Consider the following 18,734-nt stretch of genomic DNA (forward strand, 5'->3'; position numbering starts at 1 on the left):
CACCATGCTCTAGCCAACTGAGCTATCCAGGCTCTAGTGAAGACTTCAAGGCTGAGTAAAGCATATTCCGCTAGGGCTCCATCTGAACTATACGTTTAAAACAGGAGCATACCACTTTAAACAGCTATGGCGTCCCCCAAATCCTGGGAACTGTAGTTTGTTAAAAGAGCTAAGAGATGTTAGGAGTCCCCATTCTCCTAACAAGGCTACAAATTCTGGAGTGCTTTAACAATTAATCCCTCTTCCCGGGGGACTCTGGAAACTGCACCTGTACGGGGGGGGGGGGGGGGGGGACAGGGGGCCTCCTAACAACTCTCAGCACCCTTGACAAACTACAGTTCCCAGGATTCTTTGGGAGGAGCCACAACTGCTTGAAGAGGTATGAGACTCCCTCTAAACTGATTTTTGAATTCTGAATTTATTGTTATTCACATTTTGTACTGTATTTTATGCTGTTTTTCGTTGCATCAATTAAGTGTTTTAAATTTGTTGTTGGCCACCCTGAGCCTGGTTTTCTGAACCGGGAAGGGCAGGGTATAAATAAAAATTTATTATTATTATTAAATGCATGGTGCAGATGGGGGCCAAAGACTGGTTTCAACGTATCAAGACGCTTGTTTGCAGCTCACTAAAATAGCATGTTAATCCAACTGCTAAGCGGGAAGCATCTCTTTCCCTGCATTTAGGAATGATTCCGGCATTACATCTGATATAAGGCTAGGCTCTCACTCATCTATCCGAAGATCTACGTATAAACTTTGAGTAACATGACAAGACTTGTGAATGGAGATAATCGTCTGGGGTTTATAGGTCTTCAGTCCAGTCTAGCTGCAGGGCTGGAACCTAGACAGACAACTTTGCTTGTTTATATCACATAGTATATGGAGCAGTTCCATGACAGAGTCTATGGGTTGCAGCCAATTGCTAGCCCTACTCAAAGCTGAAGTTAACAGACATGACTAACTTAGGCCCATTAACTGCAATGGGTCAAATGTGAGTAGGGCTTAGCTGGAAACGAGCCTATGGGCTTGTGGTTTCAGAATACACTAGCACAGGCATCCCCAAATCCGGCCCTCCAGATGTTTTTGGACTACAACTCCCATCATCCCTAGCTAACAGGACCAGTGGTCAGGGATGATGGGAACTGTAGTCCCAAAACATCTGGAGGGCCAAGTTTGGGGATGCCGGCACTAGCATAACAAGCTTGATCAGGTCTAACCCTTGATGATTCATCACAGTTGTATCTCAGCCTTGGCTGCAAAGAGCTCAGGGTGGCGGTGTACGCGGGGAATCACCCTGTTTTATCCTGACCCAGCAATGCAGCAAAAGGAGTGAGGATGAGGGATATACAAGAGTTGGAGGTGGGTGAGCAAGGGCACCCAGTGAGATTCACAACTGAGTAGCCAGTTAGATCTGGGCCTCCCTGATCCAATTTCAAGATCCACTAGTCTTTTCAACACACCAAGAGGTTAGAGCACCTTGAATCCACCCCGACCCCCACCATCAGTAGTATATGTTGATCTTAAGCACGGCAGGCTGGTATTTGACAGAACAAGGCAGGCACAACATAAAAGCCTTGGTGGGCTGCTGCTGTTACTTTGAAGACAGGCAGGCCACACACAAAAAAGGAACCTGAGGCAGTGAAGAGCATCTAACCTAAGAAAGAAGGGTTCCCCTGCCCCAGACCACTCCTTTCTCTGATAGGAATACTGTGGTGTCCTAAGCTCTGGTACGGCTAATTCAAACTCCTGTTTTTCCTCTAGTGTCTCAAATTTCATCAGATTATGTTTCCCCAGGTGGTTGCACCTTCATTCAGGGGAAACCTGACTAGGCATTAAGGACACTGCTTTGGAGTGAAGCTGGAGAGAGGTCTGGGATCTTACCTAGCAGGCATGGGAGCTTCCTGGAACCCCCACCAACCTCCTTTTTTCAGGGGTGCTCCTACCTCTTTGGCTGTCCTCTTGCACAGCCCACCTTGCTGCCTCTCCAGCCTCCTCCCTCCCTTCCCTTGCTAGGTGAGGCTGTTGATATCACCCTGCCCCTCACCAACAACCCCACCTAATCTTCCCTTCCCAGCGGAGCTGCTTTAGGTTGATCGCAGCCAGTGAGCCTTCTTGCTCCAGAAGGTTCTCCACTCCTTGCAGAAACACAACAAGGAAAGAAAGAATCAACCATGGCTATTCCTGCCAGTTCCTTATGTTCATTTCCCAATGGGAAGTTGATGAGCTACAACTCCCGGCATCCCTGGTTATTGACTGTGCTAGCTGGTGCTGATGGGAGCTGGAGTCTGATGTCTGCAGGACACAAGGTTAAGCAAGGCTGCAATGATGGGTTGTAGGTCAACTTCAGGTGAGTCACACTGAGGGTCAACGTTTGATATTCGCCATGCACATTCTGCACCTGCCTATCGGCCACTTGCGACCAAGTGACAATGTGCGGGCACCAGGATGGCGCCTGACGTCTCTACCATCTGAAGGTGCCTACCAGGGGATCCTTGGATCTTGACTGTAGAATCCTACCTGTTATATTTTATCTGCACAAACAGAATGAATTTCAGAAGCCAAAAAGTCACCTTGAAAAATGCGACTTTCGAGCAGTCTGGCCCCAAAATGGCAACGAGACATTCGGTTTTGCCAACTGTAACCCTCGTTTAAGGAGCCATATGGCACCTAGCTTATATATCTGAGTTTCTAACACTGCTGGGGGCATAAGCACTGTTTCTTGTATTTATCTATTTTTAAAGTGACAAGATAAGGGAGGGCAAACAGAAAAATGGGGATGGAGGCTGGAACCAGATCAGGAAAGGTGAGTGATAAAGAAGCAGAAGACAGACAGACAGACAGACAGACAGATGTAACAGGGATAGGGGGTGTTGTGCAGAAGGCTGGGGTGAAAATTGAGTCCTGAGACCTAAAGAGGTTGACAACCATTGCAGCACAGCACGTAGGCATGCACAAATTTGGGGAATGGAGCTGACAGAAGGAACTACTGGCTTGTTTGTGCCTCCAAGTAATTTAAAGCCAGATAATATAGCAAGCTGTTCCTGTAACGCAGCAAGCCAATTTCTCAGAAGAGGCTGTCTCAAAATGCCATCCTTGCTTGACAATGCATGGTACAGTAAGAACCTTTTGTAATATTTAAGCCCTGTGCACAAAAAGCTGATTGTCGTAGTTATACATAGCCAAAGAAATCTTTCCGTCATGAAATCAGGACAATTTGCTCCTCTCCATTTAATGCCTACCAATCCTGAACTCAACTGGCCAAGCATTGCCAGTAAAATCATTTTCAACCTACACTGCACAAATGAGGGACTGGCTGCTCCAATCTTAAGAACACCTATGAAGTGAAACTGATGTTTTATACATATGTTTATTTAAATAAAATCAGGAGAGGGTCACCCACAAGAAAAGAGTATTACACTGTTCTGAAAATTCTACTGTTTTTTCTGCAGCTCAACTACCACGATACTCTGTAAATAATATCCATGGGGAAAATGTAAGCAAGAACAGTTTATGTCATAGATTCCCAGGGATTTTTTAAATCCAATATACACACAAAACCACTCTTCACCACACAAAAGCTCGGGACTTACCATGAATTCTAAAGCTAAAGTCTGGATTAGATCAAGCCAGCCCCACCCCCACCCCCATCTGTGGAGGACAATACACAGCTCAGAGGACATGTGTTTTGCTGGCTGATTTTTGGATCCCAGCTTTCATTAGCCCCACCATGGCCGAAGCCTGGTGACAGAAGCTATAGTCCAACAAGGGTCCCCAGGGAAGCCAACCCTGTGGTTCCACAGCAGACGTCTCCAACGAGAAAGGATCTCAGGTTGTGGTTGAGGAGTAAAAAACCTCTCAGAGAGAAGCCGCCAGACCCAGAATGGAGAACCTGTGATCCCCTTAGTGTTGTGTGGACTACAACTCCCTTCATCCTTGGCCACAGACCGTACTGGCTGTGCCTGATGAGCATTTGGAAGTCCAAAGGCATTTAGAGGGCCGCAGACTCTCTATTACTGGCCTAGAGAGTACTGAGCTAGATGGATCCGTGGGTTTGACTCAACAGTATGTGGTTTCAGGTGTTCGTGACTCTCTACATTGTCTGCAAAATGCTGATGACACACAGCTCTACTTCTCCTTTACGCCTGCAGGTATGGCAGTGGAGGTGCTGAACCGTTGTCTTGCCTTGGTAATGGACTGGATGAGAGCCAACAAACTGATACTCGATTCAGATAAGGCTGAGGCACTGTTCATGGTGAGGTTACACTCCCTCTAAAGAAGTGGCAGGAGTGCTCCTGGATCCTTTGCTGTCCCTCGAGGCCCAAGTCGGCGGCACAGAGTGCCTTCCAGCAGCTTGGGCTGGTGGCCCAGCTGCACTCCTATCTGGACGGGGATAGCCTAACTTCTGCCGCCTATTCTCTAGTAACATTGAGGTTAGATAACTGCAACGTTGGGCTGCCTCTGAAGACGGTTCAGAAACTTCAGCTGGTGCAGAATTCAGCAACCAGCTTGTTCACTGGGGCAAGACGGGTTGAGCCTATTACATTGATCCTGGCCCAACTGCACTGGCTGCCAGTTTCCAAGTCCAATTCAAAGTGCTGGCTTTGACCAATTCATCATGACCAAACCCATATCACGAGCTTTTTACAACACCCCTGAAAAGGCTGGCCTACAGTTCCAATCACACCCCAACGGTTGGCCATGCTGGCAAGAGCTGATGGGAGTTGAAACTCCACTCTTGGGCTCAGTCTTACCTTTGTTATGAGACATGGCGTACAGGAGGCACAGCACAAAGAGAGCGTAGTAATCAAATTCAGCACATTCCAGGGCATTATACACCATCTCAAGGAAAGGCCTGGAAGAAAGGGGGTGATGAGTGTTTGTGAGGGGAACATTCCAGCAGCCATGTATCAGGACCCTACAGGTAATGGGACCCCTGACCATTATGTCCAGCCACAGACGACTCTGGGGTTGCGGCGCTCATCTCGCTTTACTGGCCGAGGGAGCTGGCATACAGCTTCCGGGTAATTATAACTAAAGCACACCCTCAATGTACACGATGCTTTTACAAAGGGCGAGAGGAGACGTTTCCCACTCCATTTTCCAGGAAGGGGACTGAACTGCTCCATTCAGAGACTCAGGAGCGTCGCTTAACACCACCAGGCTGCTTAAATGCAAGAGGCAGCACTTCAAACTAGAAGGTGTGCTGGAGATTACGTGGGCCTCAATTTGGCCTTCAGCTGCGGCACTAGCTAAAATAGCGGCTTGGCAGAGGGAGGAAAAGCAGAAAAGATAATTACAAGTGGTACTCCGACTCCCATCAGCCCCCGCCAGAATGGCCCAGAGTGAGAGATGCTGGAAGCTGGGCATCCCAGCATCATTTGGAGAACCTAGTGTTCAGGTAGGAGCTTGGCTGACAGTGCCAAATCTACTCCCGTACCTGTTCCAGTTTGACATTTCGGAAGCAGCTGCGCTCTTTTCCTCATCCGTGATGTTTTGCTCAGTGACAGACAACTGGCATCGGTCCATGATGACCATCTCGATTTCTGTGGAAACAGCAGCTCATTTAGAAACATTTCTAGGGAGATTGTACTTGTTAAGAGTCTGCAGGGGTAGTCAGAGGTTAATGGCTTATCTATTGCCCATTGGAATTCTTGCAAAGGCTGCTGGTCTGGTCTGATAATGCTTTTCTTAAGAAAGAGCACTCAGGATCACTTAGAACAGAGTTGTTACATCTTAACAGTGAAGAGGTCCTATTAACTACTGATTTATAAACTTAACACATGACGATGGCTCACAGGGATTCTAGGTTTTTTTAATAAGAGAGAGGAGGGGTAGACAGAAGGAAAGTAGACCATGTACGACGTCACTTCACCTTACATAGAGGTACAGAAAACAAAAGGTGAATTGTATGTTACCTTTTATAGCTCTGCAAGAGAGTGTTTCAACTTAGATGATTCACAAAAGTGTTACAAGCAATAAACAAAGGGTGCTTGAGGCAGAATTCCATATCGAGCATTGGTCACAAGGCAATCCGTCATAGAATCATAGAATTAAAAGGGACCACAAGGGGCATCTAGTCCAACCCCCTGCAATGCAGGAATCTTTTGCCCAACATGGGGCTTGAACCCACAACTTTGAGATTAAGAGTCATCTGCTCTACTGACTGAGCTACCAAGGTGCATTCCCTTTATTAGGGTCAACTGACAGTATTCAGGTCATGAGACAAAATAATAGGGAGTTAACAAACCCAAAATTAACCAAGTGTGGGAAACAAGTTCTGTTCTCCAGAGGAGAATCATCCATTGCAAATCAAGCCACACAATGTATCTCCAATGTGCACAAGATAACCCCCCAGTAGGAATTGGTGAATTACTGGTTGTGGTTTTCATTTACTGGCATGCTTACCTTCGCTCTCCCCAGTGGGCTTGATGCCTTTGGACAGGCCCTCTGTGCCTTCTTGGGCGTCTTCTGGCCCCCTCTCTTCCTCTTCATCCTCCCCAACGTTCTTATAATTAGGCCTCTTCTGCAGCCTCTTCTTGCCCTTATGCTTATTAATTTCCAGGGATCTCTCTAAGGTCTCTGTAGGTTTAATGAAGCATCTGATGCCAGTCTTGAGCTAAAATGTTTGACAAAGGTAAGCGTTACTCTTTAGCAGGAGGCAAAGCAACTCCAGGTGTTTCCTTACAGAGCCACACAGCAACATGTAAGCGGCCCAACTTCGGCTTGGGGAAAACCATTACCATGCCAGAATTTGCATTTACCATGCCATTATTTCTGGGTGGAGTTCAATCACATACCAGCAAATTCAGGTGGAATGCTTAAGAGCTGATTGGGAGGTTTTGAGCAACAAACCTGCTTCCCCTAAATATCAGACTTGTGTGATAGGGAAAGTTACAGAAAAATGCACTGGAAAATGTGGCATAACTCTAACACAACGTCATCTAGCCGCCCTGCAAGCACATCAGAATGAATGCTCAAAGAACAGGTCATCTGGAAACATCCTGTGTCTAGAACTTCAACTGGAACCATAAAAGGTTTCCTAGTCCAAAACAGCGAGGTGTGATAGCACTTAGGCGACTTGCTCCCTACCTGACGCATGGAGTCAAGTAAGGGTTAGCCCATTGCTTCATTCCATTCAACGTCTAAAGGAGTAACTGGTATTCAGAGATACACAGCCTCCAACACTGGGGGTAAAACATAGCCATTGTGGCTAGTAGCTACTGACAGCCTTACCCCTGGGCTCACACGCTCCCCATCCCTGATGAGCACTTAGCTATGCTTTTTGTGAGTCTCAGCTTGTTAGGTGGTCCAGACTGGGGATTGTGGTTAAGTTAGGCCAGTTTAACAAGCCAGTTTCACAGCCCATGGTTTGAAGTTGGCATGTTTTGAAACCAGCCAGAAAGCTAAACTAAATGCAGCTGACTACCTCTCCTATCTGCAGTTTAGCATGATGTTCAAATGCAGCTGGCGTTTCCCCTTAACCACGGCTGTGTTTTGTTTCAAGCAAAGTCCGAATTCCACCTACAAAATGAATAGTGTATTACAGTGGTACCTTGGGTTATGAACTTAATTCATTCCAGAGGTCCATTCTTAACCTGAAACTGTTCTTAACCTGAAGCACCACTTTAGCTAATGGGGCCTCCTGCTGCCACCGTGCCACGATTTCTGTTCTCATCCTGAAGCAAAGTTCTTAACCTGAGGTACTATTTCTGGGTAAGTGGAGTCTGTAACCTGAAGCGTTTGTAACCCAAAGTACCACTGTATCACCGAAACATGCATTTTTAACATTTGGGCTGGGGTGCCTGCTAGGAAAATAAGAAATCAAACCATGCTAGCTAAGTACCACCTCTAGGTTACAGGAAGGAGAGAAAGTAGGCTAAGCAGAAAGCAGCAGGAACGAGCCACATCCGATTCGGGCAGGAAACAAGTGGAAACCATTCTGACAGGAAGGAAGGTAAGTGCCGAATGTGACTTCTGCCTCACGTCATGCGGTGTATATTGTGAAGGCACGTGACTCACTGACCCAAGACAACCGCAAGGCAGCGAGACCACCCCATCGTGCCACCTCCCCTTGCTGGGAACACAATCACACTTCTCAGGTTTCTGAAACATCTCATAGCAAGGCAAGCACGCTCCTCTGTAACACCTGAACACTTCAAGCAAAACCAGAAAACAGTTATTGCTGCTCTGAAGAAGAAAAATAAAGAGCTAGTTGCGGGTGCAATTCACCAAGCTTCCACCTGATTGAAATACATATGCAATTTTTAAAAAATGTTGTTGCATGCATGAGTTCTGTTTTTTCTACAGGCATCTGCTGCCCAATCTCACTGGCAGCGGTTTTCCAGCATCACAAATAAAATTGCTACTCCAAATTTCCTTAACTGGAGTTGAACATGGGGCTTTCTACACACCAGTGTGCTCTACCACTGCGAATTACTACAAAATAAAATGTGTGCATCTATTCATAGGGATAAATAGTGGCTCTCAAGCTGCTCCTGTGAAGTGTAAAAAAACAGGGGGAAAGAAGGGTGCATGCAAAAGTTGCCAAGTTCAATCCTACCACATCTCCAAGTAAAAGACTTTAGTCTAGAACCCTGGAGAGCCACACCTTGTGAATGTAAATAATACTGAGCCAGAAGGACCAATGGTCTGACTCAGTGTAAGGCAGCTTCCAGATGACAATAATAATAATAATAATAATAATAATAATAATAATAATAATAATAATAGTAATAATTTCTTATTTATACCCCACCCATCTGGCTGGGCTTCCCCAGCCACTCTGGGCGGCTTCCAACAAAATATTAAAATACAGTAATGCATCAAACATTAAAAGCTTCCCTAAACAGGGCTGCCTTCAGATGTCTTCTAAAAGTCTGGTAGTTGTTTTTCTCTTTGACATCTGGTGGGAGGGCGTTCCATGGGTGCCACTACCAAGAAGGCTCTCTGCCTGGTTCCCTGTGACTTGGCTTCTTGCAGTGAGGGAACCGCCAGAAGGCCCTCGGCACTGGACCTCAGTGTCCAGGTAGAAAGATGGGGGTGGAGACGCTCCTTCAGATATACTGGACTGAAATGATTCTACCACTGGACTCAAAACTGTTATCACTACAAAGGATTCAAGAAGAAACCTCCAAGAAGACACAGATGCAGTACTTGTTTTCCGCATTCCCTCTCATGTCCAGGCTCACTACGTATGCTGCTCAGATACCTTGCTTGTAAATGCCACTCGTACCCCCTTCGCACTAACAGAAGACTCTCGTTAAGACAGGGCTAGCTCCTTGCTTCTCTGCTCTCCCTTCCACCCCCTGTAGCTGCAGTAAGCTTCCTTACAGTGAGGAAGGCTCCATTTCATCCCACTGAATCAATGCCAAAAACTGCACAGCAGTCATCCTCCAGATGTTGCTTCATTCCAGCTCAGTTCAGCCCCAGCCAGCAGTCAAAAGTTATAGAGATGAAGGGAGCTGCAATCCAACAACATCTGGAGAGTCAGAGGTTTCCCCACACCTGCTACAGAGGTTTCACAACGCACACAAACACAAAATTAGCCGGGCTGTACTCTTTCTTCTGACACGTTTCTCTTATTTGGAGGCAAACAGCTTTTGGGGGGAGGTGGGGGCATCTGATGCTATTGTTATTGTAAATTCCCCAAACTTCAACCCTTGCAATCACAAAAAGAAGAGGGCGGGTCCTACAAATATACAGCTCAAGTGAGCTGTAGGTAAAGAGATGCATTTTCAGTATTCAATGAATACAGTGAAAGTGTGGAGGGAGTTACACATCTTTGGGGCTGCCAAAAATAATACCCTCTGCTTGATCATACACACACCAAACATCTGAGGACAGTGCAGCTGCTGAGAGGTCCCCCTCTGTTGATCTTAACAGCCAACGGGGCCTGTAGGAAAGGAGGTGGTCTTTCAGATATTTGGGGCCTATGTCATTTCATGCTTTAAATATTATGTGAGCACCTTAAAATAGTCCCAGGGACTGACTCGAAAGCATTACGGCTGTTTTCAAACGGGGATTACGCGGGTTCTAAATAGAACCGCAGCCAGTAATCTGGCTGAGCATTTTTGACCACCGAGTCACCTTCAAGGGCAGCCCCAAGTAGAGTGCATGAGTACATTGCAACAATCCGCTCTGGATACTACATGAGCATTGAAAACAGAGGCCAAGCCATCTCTGTGCAAAAGGGTCCAGATCTGGAAAGAGGAACTCTCAGCCACCTGAGCCTCCAGTGAACAATCTGGGGGTGGCCCCGAAGACCAGCTGAAGTTTCTGAGTCATCTTCAAAGGCGCCCACACAGTACTGAGTGCAACTGCAGTAATATGCAGTAAATGGGATACATCAGGGACAGCCAACTTCCAAGAGACTGTGATCTACTCACACAATTAAAAACTGGCAGTAGATCTAAAACTACTCAGGTCTAATTACAGATAGGTAGCCGTGTTGGTCTGCCATAGTCAAAACAAAAAAAATCCCTTCCAGTAGCACCTTAAAGACCAACTAAGTTAGTTCTTGGTATGAGCTTTCGTGTGCATGCACACTTCTTCAGATACACTGGATACACAGATACACTGTATCTGAAGAAGTGTGCATGCACACGAAAGCTCATACCAAGAACTAACTTAGTTGGTCTTTAAGGTGCTACTGGAAGGAATTTTTTTACTCAGGTCTAAGTTGTTGAGCTTTTTTTTACTGAGGAACATCCAGTTTTGGGGGGGGGAGTGTTCAGGTCAGAGTTGTTGAACTTTTTTTAGGGAGAGAAATTCCGTTTTTTAGGGGGATCAGGGCGAAGGAATAAATAAATAAAAAAGGTGTTCACCAGGAGATCGTTAATGAAACAATCAGCCTTGCAGCGAGAACTACGTCTTCCGGCATAGCGATCTAGAGGGCGGGGAAAGGCCGGATGGAGGAGCCAACAATCGACCGTGATCTACCAAAACCTCCCAGGGATCGACTGGTAGATCATGATCAACCTGTTGGGCATCCCTGGGCTACATTATTTGTCTCTGCAGGGCCATAGCTTCACCCCTTCCAATTATGCACCAGGATATATAGAAAATATATATCAGGAAAATGGGTGAAGGACTTTATTGAAGCCCTGTGCTTAATAATCCAACTTCACACCATTCCCACTCGCAGTTCTACAGCAGCAAGCCCACTTTCTGTTTTGCTAAATGAAGGCTTTTGCTACTGCAGTCCTGGCCAACTCAGCACCTTCCAGACTGTGCTGGCTGAGGCCGATGGGCTCCGCTGCCCTACTTAACAAACGCTGCTCAGTGCACAATATAGTTCCCAGATTGTGAAGCAGGTACAAAGCGCATCTTTTTTCATTTTCTTCTCTCGTCTCCTGATAGGAAACGGACATCCAGAATTAGCAATAGAACATTTCGGTTTTCTGAACGGTTACATTTACATAGAAAAACTATTTTTTTTAAAAAAAAGAAGAAGAAGAAGACAATGTTTAGTCCTGCGTAACCTCCACCTTCCCCAACCACACACAGACGCAGTTCAAAATAAATCAATTAAAACAAAAAACCTCAAGCCCGAGAAAATTCTGCAAAACAGCTTTGGTGGAAGTAAAACTGCTGCAGCAGAAAAAGGCCACAAGCTTCTGACCACAGATTTCCTAGTAACAGAACCCACTTGAAGAAAAATGGGCGAGACGTAGCATGAGGTAATGTGCTGCGAAGACAAGATTGTTTTCATGTGTAACAGATATCTCCTTTTAATATTTCAGTTCACATACAGGATCAGGTCAACATTCTCACAACATTTCCCCCCTTCTCTCTCTTTTTTAAACAGAACAAGGTCTGCCAAACGCAAGCGGCCTGGCCACCTGTTACATACCACAAGCTGCAAAAATTAAGCAGCCCCCTCGCACGCTCAGATTCTTGCTAAACAAAAACAGGTGCACAAACCCTGACCCAACCCCCTGGGGTTGTGGATGCAAAGGCGCACATGCTCCTTTCACTTACTGAACTCTTCTGGATGTCTTGCTCAGCTTTTGAAAAAAACACCGACAGGTCTCCATTGAGAATAACTTCGGCCAGGGAATTGACCAGAGGCGCATGATGTATGATCAGGAAAACCTGGGATGAGGCAGCAGAAAAGCAGAATGTCAGGAAAGAAACTGCTGCTCACAGGACCCCAAGCAGCTTTCTGACAACATGTCTGGGTGGCCACTATCAATCCCCTCAAGATCCATTTTTTGGGGTGCCAATTCCAATACGCAAAAAGAGCACAATGAAGTCCTGGGACAGGGCTGTGCAGGGCTGCAGATTTACTCTCCCCCCACCTTTTTTTTTTTTTTTTTTTGAGAGGGCAGGGAGAGAAGTGTCACATATTTGAAGGCTTCTCCACATCAATAATCCCCTGCAGTGGAAAGCTAGCACACCAGGAGAAGTCTTATTGGCAAGGTGGTAGCTTTCCATTAAAGTGGGTTGGGTGTTTCATGAATCATATATATATATATATATATATATATATATATTCATTCATATATATACATAAACAAGAACCTATACTTAAATAACACACAACAGCAGAAAGACGCCCACAAAAAAACTGAATGAAAACTAAAATTAAGCAACACACATGAAGTACACATTTCCGTTGCTTCATCCATATTCCCTGGAAAAAAATTGTTTTTGTTTTTGTTGCTTCCTACATTGCAGGGGGTTGGACTAGAAGATGCTCGGGTACCTTCCAACTCTACAATTTTATGATTCTATGATACTGGGGTGGGGGTGAAATTATTTAAAATATCTGTTTTATTTATAAGTTTCAGAGGAATGCCCTTGAGGTCATGTGATATTCTTACTTAAAAGCTAAATGCGTAGGAGTCATTTGAACATTGCTATTATCATTAAGATATGAAATCAGCTTTCAGCATGTAATTGAAAGAAATCTTTCTTGTTTTTCCACTAGAGAAGCCTCTCGTGCAATCTGTAGTGGTGCAGTCCTTTTCCGGCTGTTCCACAATGTTCTGTTTGCATGTTGGCTCCTTGGCAAAGCCTTTCCCAAGTAAATCTGGTCTTGCCATAACTGCTCTTCCCCTGCCTGCAAACTGTCCCCAAGTCTAGATCTCCCTGTCTATCTATCTGTGCACCCTTTTTCATCCACGGGATAACAATGGTAAATGTCCAAAGGATGACCCAACTACATAATTGTCATACGTATTATTGGTGCTACACTTTGAGTGACACGCAAAAATCCTGAAATTATCAGCAATACCCCAAATACCAACTATGGATACTTAAAGACGTACTTGCGATAACAGATACAGAGAAACCTGGAGGCTGATTTTCGGGCGTTCTCCACCCTAAGGAGAAAAGGGTCAAGAGAAAAGTGGTGAGTGTGTTCAATTAATAGCTAGTATCAGTTTACAATGCAGAAATAAAAAGCTTAAAAATATATATCTGCAAAATCTCCAAGCTGCTTTGGGGAAGCTTTGGACTACAACTCCCAGGTGTTTTGGACGATAACTCGCAGCCCTTCAGCCATCACAACTCTCTCTCTGCCTCTAGGATGCAAATACTGTGCACAGATGCTGCACTCAACAGATTTGTCTCAGTTCATCTGAAAGATTGTGGCTGAGTGTTTCTCTAGTTAGGCTGAGTACAGCACATAGCTGGCTGCTTCAGACAATTTAGTGGGAAGCACAGCACAAGTGTCCAAGCCCACGTTTGGTCCTTTGGGAGCACAGCCTGCCAGATCGCATGCAGAATGAAGAACTACCTTATTGCCACCAGTGGCCAACCAGAGCTCACCAGGAAGCCCAGAGCTCACCCCCTCCCACAATGCTGTCTGCTCCCAGCATCTTTTATCCATAGCTAGACTGCACCTGAACATGGAAGTTCCATCTTGTTCTTTAAAAAATTCAGGCATGCCCTGATGGATCAAAACCACCATTTACTGAATCCAACATTTAGCATCTAGTACTGAAGGCTGGAGCCTCAGACTAAGATTGGGCAGACTTGGGCTCAAATAGTGAAGCCCCCCGGGTGACAATGAAGCAGACCTCTCAGCCCAGTGGGGTAATTAAAAAAAAGTGGAGAGAGAATCTTGATCCCCTTAGATGAGGGCTGTGGAACCTCCACCAATCTAGCTCAGTACTGTCTGCACTGACTGGCAGCAGCTCTCCAAATTTTCTCAGGCAGGGGTCCCAGCTCAGTCCTTCCTTGAGATGCCGGGGAATGAACTTGGGACCTTCTGCATACAAAGCAGATCCTCTGCCACTGAGCTATGGACCTTCGCCTCTTGATGGCGTTGAATTGCAGCTCTCATCAACCCTGACCGTTGCCCATACTGGCTGCTGGAAGTCCAACGGCACCTGGGGCAACAGGTCGCCTGCCCCAACATCAAAAATGGGATATTCATTTATTAAATGGAATTTCCAGCAGAAGCCAAAGAGATGCCTTCAGGAGGTGCAGGTCAAGATGGTTGTCGTTGACCCCCAGCATCCATAAATGCTGGGTGCATGCTATGAAGTCTATGGCAGACACACAGTTGCCCCTCTGGGGAATTAAAAGCCAGAGGCTCAGAAGGAGCAGGAAAATAACAACAACAAAGGCTCAGTGGTTTTATAAGAAACAGCCGGCATCACCTTCCTAGCAGAGGCTTCCCAGGTATTTGCCCACAAAACAACAACATCCTCATCAGTGTTTCTTGGTAAAAGAGCAATCATGTCCTATCGCTAATTCTGTCGCAACTACTGCTCAGGGAAAATTGCAGATGGCTCCTAATCATTATTCCAAGAATCCATTTCTCCTTTATTTTCCTTTAAAAGCAAAAGGGTTCAAACAGGTTTCTTGTAAACAATGAGGTGATGTAACAGATATGAACCAGCAGCTCTTTCTACAGAACAGTTACACAAGGCTAACTGTGCGAGGTTTAGCAAAGAAGAAGTAGAAGGTTTCGGTTATACCTTTAGAGCTAAGAGAAACGCTCTTTCAACAGAATTATTTCAGGCAGCCTTAAAGGTGCAACTGACAATTAAGTCCCTATAACACTACTTTCAACAATTTTTGTCCTTTTGACACCTCTCAGTTGTTAAAAGGTGGTTAATGCCTTACCTTATCTTGATTTACTAATGAATACACATAGAGAGGCAGGAAAAGGCTATTCAGCAGGTGGTCTGTGAGCACCTCATTTAAGAATTCGCAGTTAATGATAAGGATATCGTTTAGGTAATGAAGATGGTCAAGGTGCTCGGCTACCAGGTCACTAAGCTTCCCCCTATTTCTGTGCCTGCAAAAGAGAGAGAGTTGATTGTAATAAAAACCTCTAAGCGGTTTGCAAAATAAAAATAGAACATTAGAATTATCAATAAAAGGCTGCTAAAAGCAGGTATTATTTTTTTTATAATAATATTTTATTAAGTTTAAGAATACAAAAACAAATAACCACACACAAAAAACAATAAAAACACAGGAAGAAATATAAAACATCACAATACAGGGTTTCACAATACAAAAGTACAAACATTTAACCTATCACAGGAAAAAGAAAAGGTCAATACACAAACAGAAATATAAAACACAAATCACTCTTTTCTGATTTCTTATCTTTGATTAACTTATTTTCCTGACTTCCTCACGCCTCCCTTTTTTGTATCCCTTTTTAACAATTCGTTCAGCAAATTCATATCATTATCCTTACTTGTTTTACGTCCCAAATTTATAATTTCAAATTTTTATTTATCTTGTTACTAGAACCCCTTCATTTCATTTCAATGTCATCAACATTCATACATTTAAAAGCAGGTATTTAAAAACAGTCAAAAGCTAATTAGGACCATGAGACCAGGGCCCTGCGGGATCTGATTTCTTTCCGCAGGGCCTGTAAGACAGAGTTGTTCCATCTGGCCTTTGGCTTAGAATCAGTTTGATTCCCTCCCCCTCTTTCTTTTTCTTTTCTCCTCCTGTGAAGAGGCTGCATCCTAATGTTTTAATGTTGTATTTTAATCTTTTAAAATTGTATTTTAATCAACTTGTTTTTTTATTGGTTGTTAGCCGCCCAGAGCCCGGTCTTGGCTGGGGAGGGCGGGGTATAAATAAAAAATTATTATTATTATTATCAATTATCAGCTAAAAAGATAGGTGTTGAAATTCCGGCTTCTACATGTCTTTATAGGCTTGCCTAAACAAAAATGTTTTTAGCAGGCATCAAAAAGAACACAGTGAAGGGGCCTGCCTGATGTCAAGGAAGAATTCTGCTGTCTCTTCTCACCTCTAAAACCCCCAACTCTCCTGCAAAGTTTTCCGTTTGAAGATTTTTTAGCGCTGGGGAGAAACTGTTCCTCCACAATCAGCAGAATTAAAAGTGCTCTCTTGGAGCCACCGCCATGCTTTCCTCATAAAAACCTATCAGTGCTCATCCCTACAGCTTATTCAGAAGTATATTTTTGCTCAGCAAAAGTTGAGCTCTTCCCATAAACTGTCCGTTAAGTGGAAAGTCGATTCTTGCTCACTTGCTATGCCTGTGACATGCCTGAACTGCCCCTTACTTAGAATCATAGAATCACCGTGTTGGAAAGAACCCAGAGGCTCATCCAGTCCAACAAAATAAAAATAAGATGACAGGGTCCCACACGACTCATTTCACAATTAGTAAGTATGCTGCTGGCTGTGCTTTTTATAACGCATTCCATAAGAATTTTAATGGGAGAACAAGAGGTGGCTGGCTTGGACAAGTCCAAAAAAGATCTCTGTCAGCTTGACTGAATGCTTTCAAATATTTGAGATGCACCTAACAGGATCAAAGTGACTGTTGTGACCCCACCTATAATTGCAGCTGGTGGGAGCACAGGAACATCAGGAGCTCTCTTAATGCAAATCTTGAGTCTTTGCCCATCCAGCTCAGTCCTGTTTACACTGATTGCCAGTGGCTTTCCAGTGATTCAGCCCAAAGTCTTCCCCAGCTGTGCCTGGAAGTGCCAGGAATTGAACATGGGACATTCTGCATGCAAATAATACGCTTCTACCATTGAGTGACATCCCTTCCCTCGTAAGCAGAGCTTCTCTGCAGCAGTTAATTGCCCCATGGCCAAAGGGCAAGGGCACAGAGGCTCTAGTAACCGTGCAGAGGGCCAACAGCTGCTGGGAAGAGGTGGCACTCCCTAATTTCCAGCAGGAATATATATAATTCTGAGTCAGTGTCAGAGGGTGCTAGCTAGTGTATTGCTAGAACATTAAGGGAAATTCTGTCTGTTTGGACAGAAAGGGGAGGAGGGGGGAAAAGGACCCCACTAAATTTGAAACAATAAAACAGAAGCCATTCAAAGCCATTAAGCTGAAATATAAATATAAAAAGGAACTAATAAGTGTGATAAATAATAGTGATAATGATTAATAAAAATGCCCCTATCCTCCTCCCTGTTCTACAAGAACAAAAGTGAGACAAAGAAGGAGGAAGGCAGTTCCCACCACCCGGGCTGGTTATAATCAGGAAGGTAGGCTTTTAATTATTGCTCCTTATTGAAAGACTGAAAAGTACATGATTACAAGTGCACAGAGTAAAATAAGACACAAAAAGGCAGAATGAAAAGAAAAGAAATAGTACCTATGGGGGGGGGGAACAGAACAAAAAAAAAATTGTATACATTACCCCCACCTCCCCCCAAAAATACGTTATTGCAGTTAACCAGAAAGGTGGGCTTGGAGGAACAGAGATGGGGGCTGGTGGGGCAGTGCCCCATTTGCCACAATGGAACAGCCACTAGCACCAAGCTCCCTTCTCCCCTTTCCTCCTGGGATTTTGTTTTCTTTTAATGCATATGCCAATGTATGCAGATTTAATACAACGGACTAAGCTTCCTCGGATCAGGCGACATCCCTCCTCACAACGAGTTAGAAAATAGGGCTTACTCTTCATCCGTTTGCACGCAGTTATCCAGTTCAATCACGTGGCTCCCAATAAACCAGACGAGATTGGAGAAGTAAGGGACAGCAGTTTTGTCTCGTATGTAGTGCAGCATAGGCTGGTTGTCCACTTAAGAGGGAGGGGAGAAATCTTTTAAAAGATCCATTTCGAAAAAGAAGTAAAATGCAAATCAAATAAATTCTACTCAGAGCAGATACATTGAAATTAATGGACCCAAGTCAGTCATGTCCACTAATTTAATGGGTTTACTCCGAGTATGATTAGTACTGGATACAACCCACGAATCCCTTTCAATAAATAGGCTGTCTTTCAGTAGCAGAAGCCCAAACCAGATTTATTTCATGCCTAAGTTATCTATCACAGTTCATCATATTTTCCGTCCCTCATGAGGTTAAACAAGTCCATTAAGGTGACATTTAAGTTATTCCTGCATCGTTCTGAAAACAGGCAGGTGAAACCAGTCATTTCTCACTTTCTAAAGAACTGGACAAAAGTGCAAGAATAAAAGCAATAAGGCTGAAAGTCAAAGTGATTAGCAGACTTACATGACACTGCATTAAGGAACACAGGATCATCAGTGAAGAAAGGGAGGGAAAAAACAGACAATGGTTAACAGGGTTAGGAATTGGGATGGCGAGACATCCTCCAAAGGGCTCAGTAGCTAAAGCACAAAGCATCTAAGCTAGAAGAGAGAGGTTAGGAGGAGATAGCACTAGAAAACCATGCTGTGTGCATGCTACCACCTTGAACCCACCCCCACCCCCGCCTCCCAAGTGACATGGCATGGCAGCCTCCAAACTCAACTCGGGGGCAGCGGTTGTCAGAAACCTCCTCCCTTCAGAGAA

General features: G+C 44.7%; 1 protein-coding gene across 3 annotated transcripts in view; it reads right to left on the reverse strand.

Moving 5' to 3' along the window:
* CLEC16A (C-type lectin domain containing 16A) overlaps window positions 1-18,734 on the reverse strand; it is a 96,493-nt gene that overhangs the window by 62,254 nt on the left and 15,505 nt on the right. For all 3 annotated transcript variants that reach the window (XR_013390601.1, XM_077918639.1, XM_028706963.2), the window contains exons 6-12: window positions 17,874-17,997; window positions 15,081-15,255; window positions 13,274-13,327; window positions 11,982-12,095; window positions 6,408-6,618; window positions 5,440-5,545; window positions 4,754-4,854 (exon numbers count right to left, since the gene is read on the reverse strand). Coding sequence is in view for 2 of the 3 variants with exons in the window: in XM_077918639.1 (XP_077774765.1) it covers window positions 4,754-4,854; window positions 5,440-5,545; window positions 6,408-6,618; window positions 11,982-12,095; window positions 13,274-13,327; window positions 15,081-15,255; window positions 17,874-17,997 (885 nt within the window). In the remaining variant the exon portion in view is untranslated. The remainder of the gene's footprint in view (window positions 1-4,753; window positions 4,855-5,439; window positions 5,546-6,407; window positions 6,619-11,981; window positions 12,096-13,273; window positions 13,328-15,080; window positions 15,256-17,873; window positions 17,998-18,734) is intronic.

The sequence above is a fragment of the Podarcis muralis genome, chromosome 14, assembly GCF_964188315.1.
Source record: "Podarcis muralis chromosome 14, rPodMur119.hap1.1, whole genome shotgun sequence".
Lineage (NCBI taxonomy): Eukaryota > Metazoa > Chordata > Lepidosauria > Squamata > Lacertidae > Podarcis > Podarcis muralis.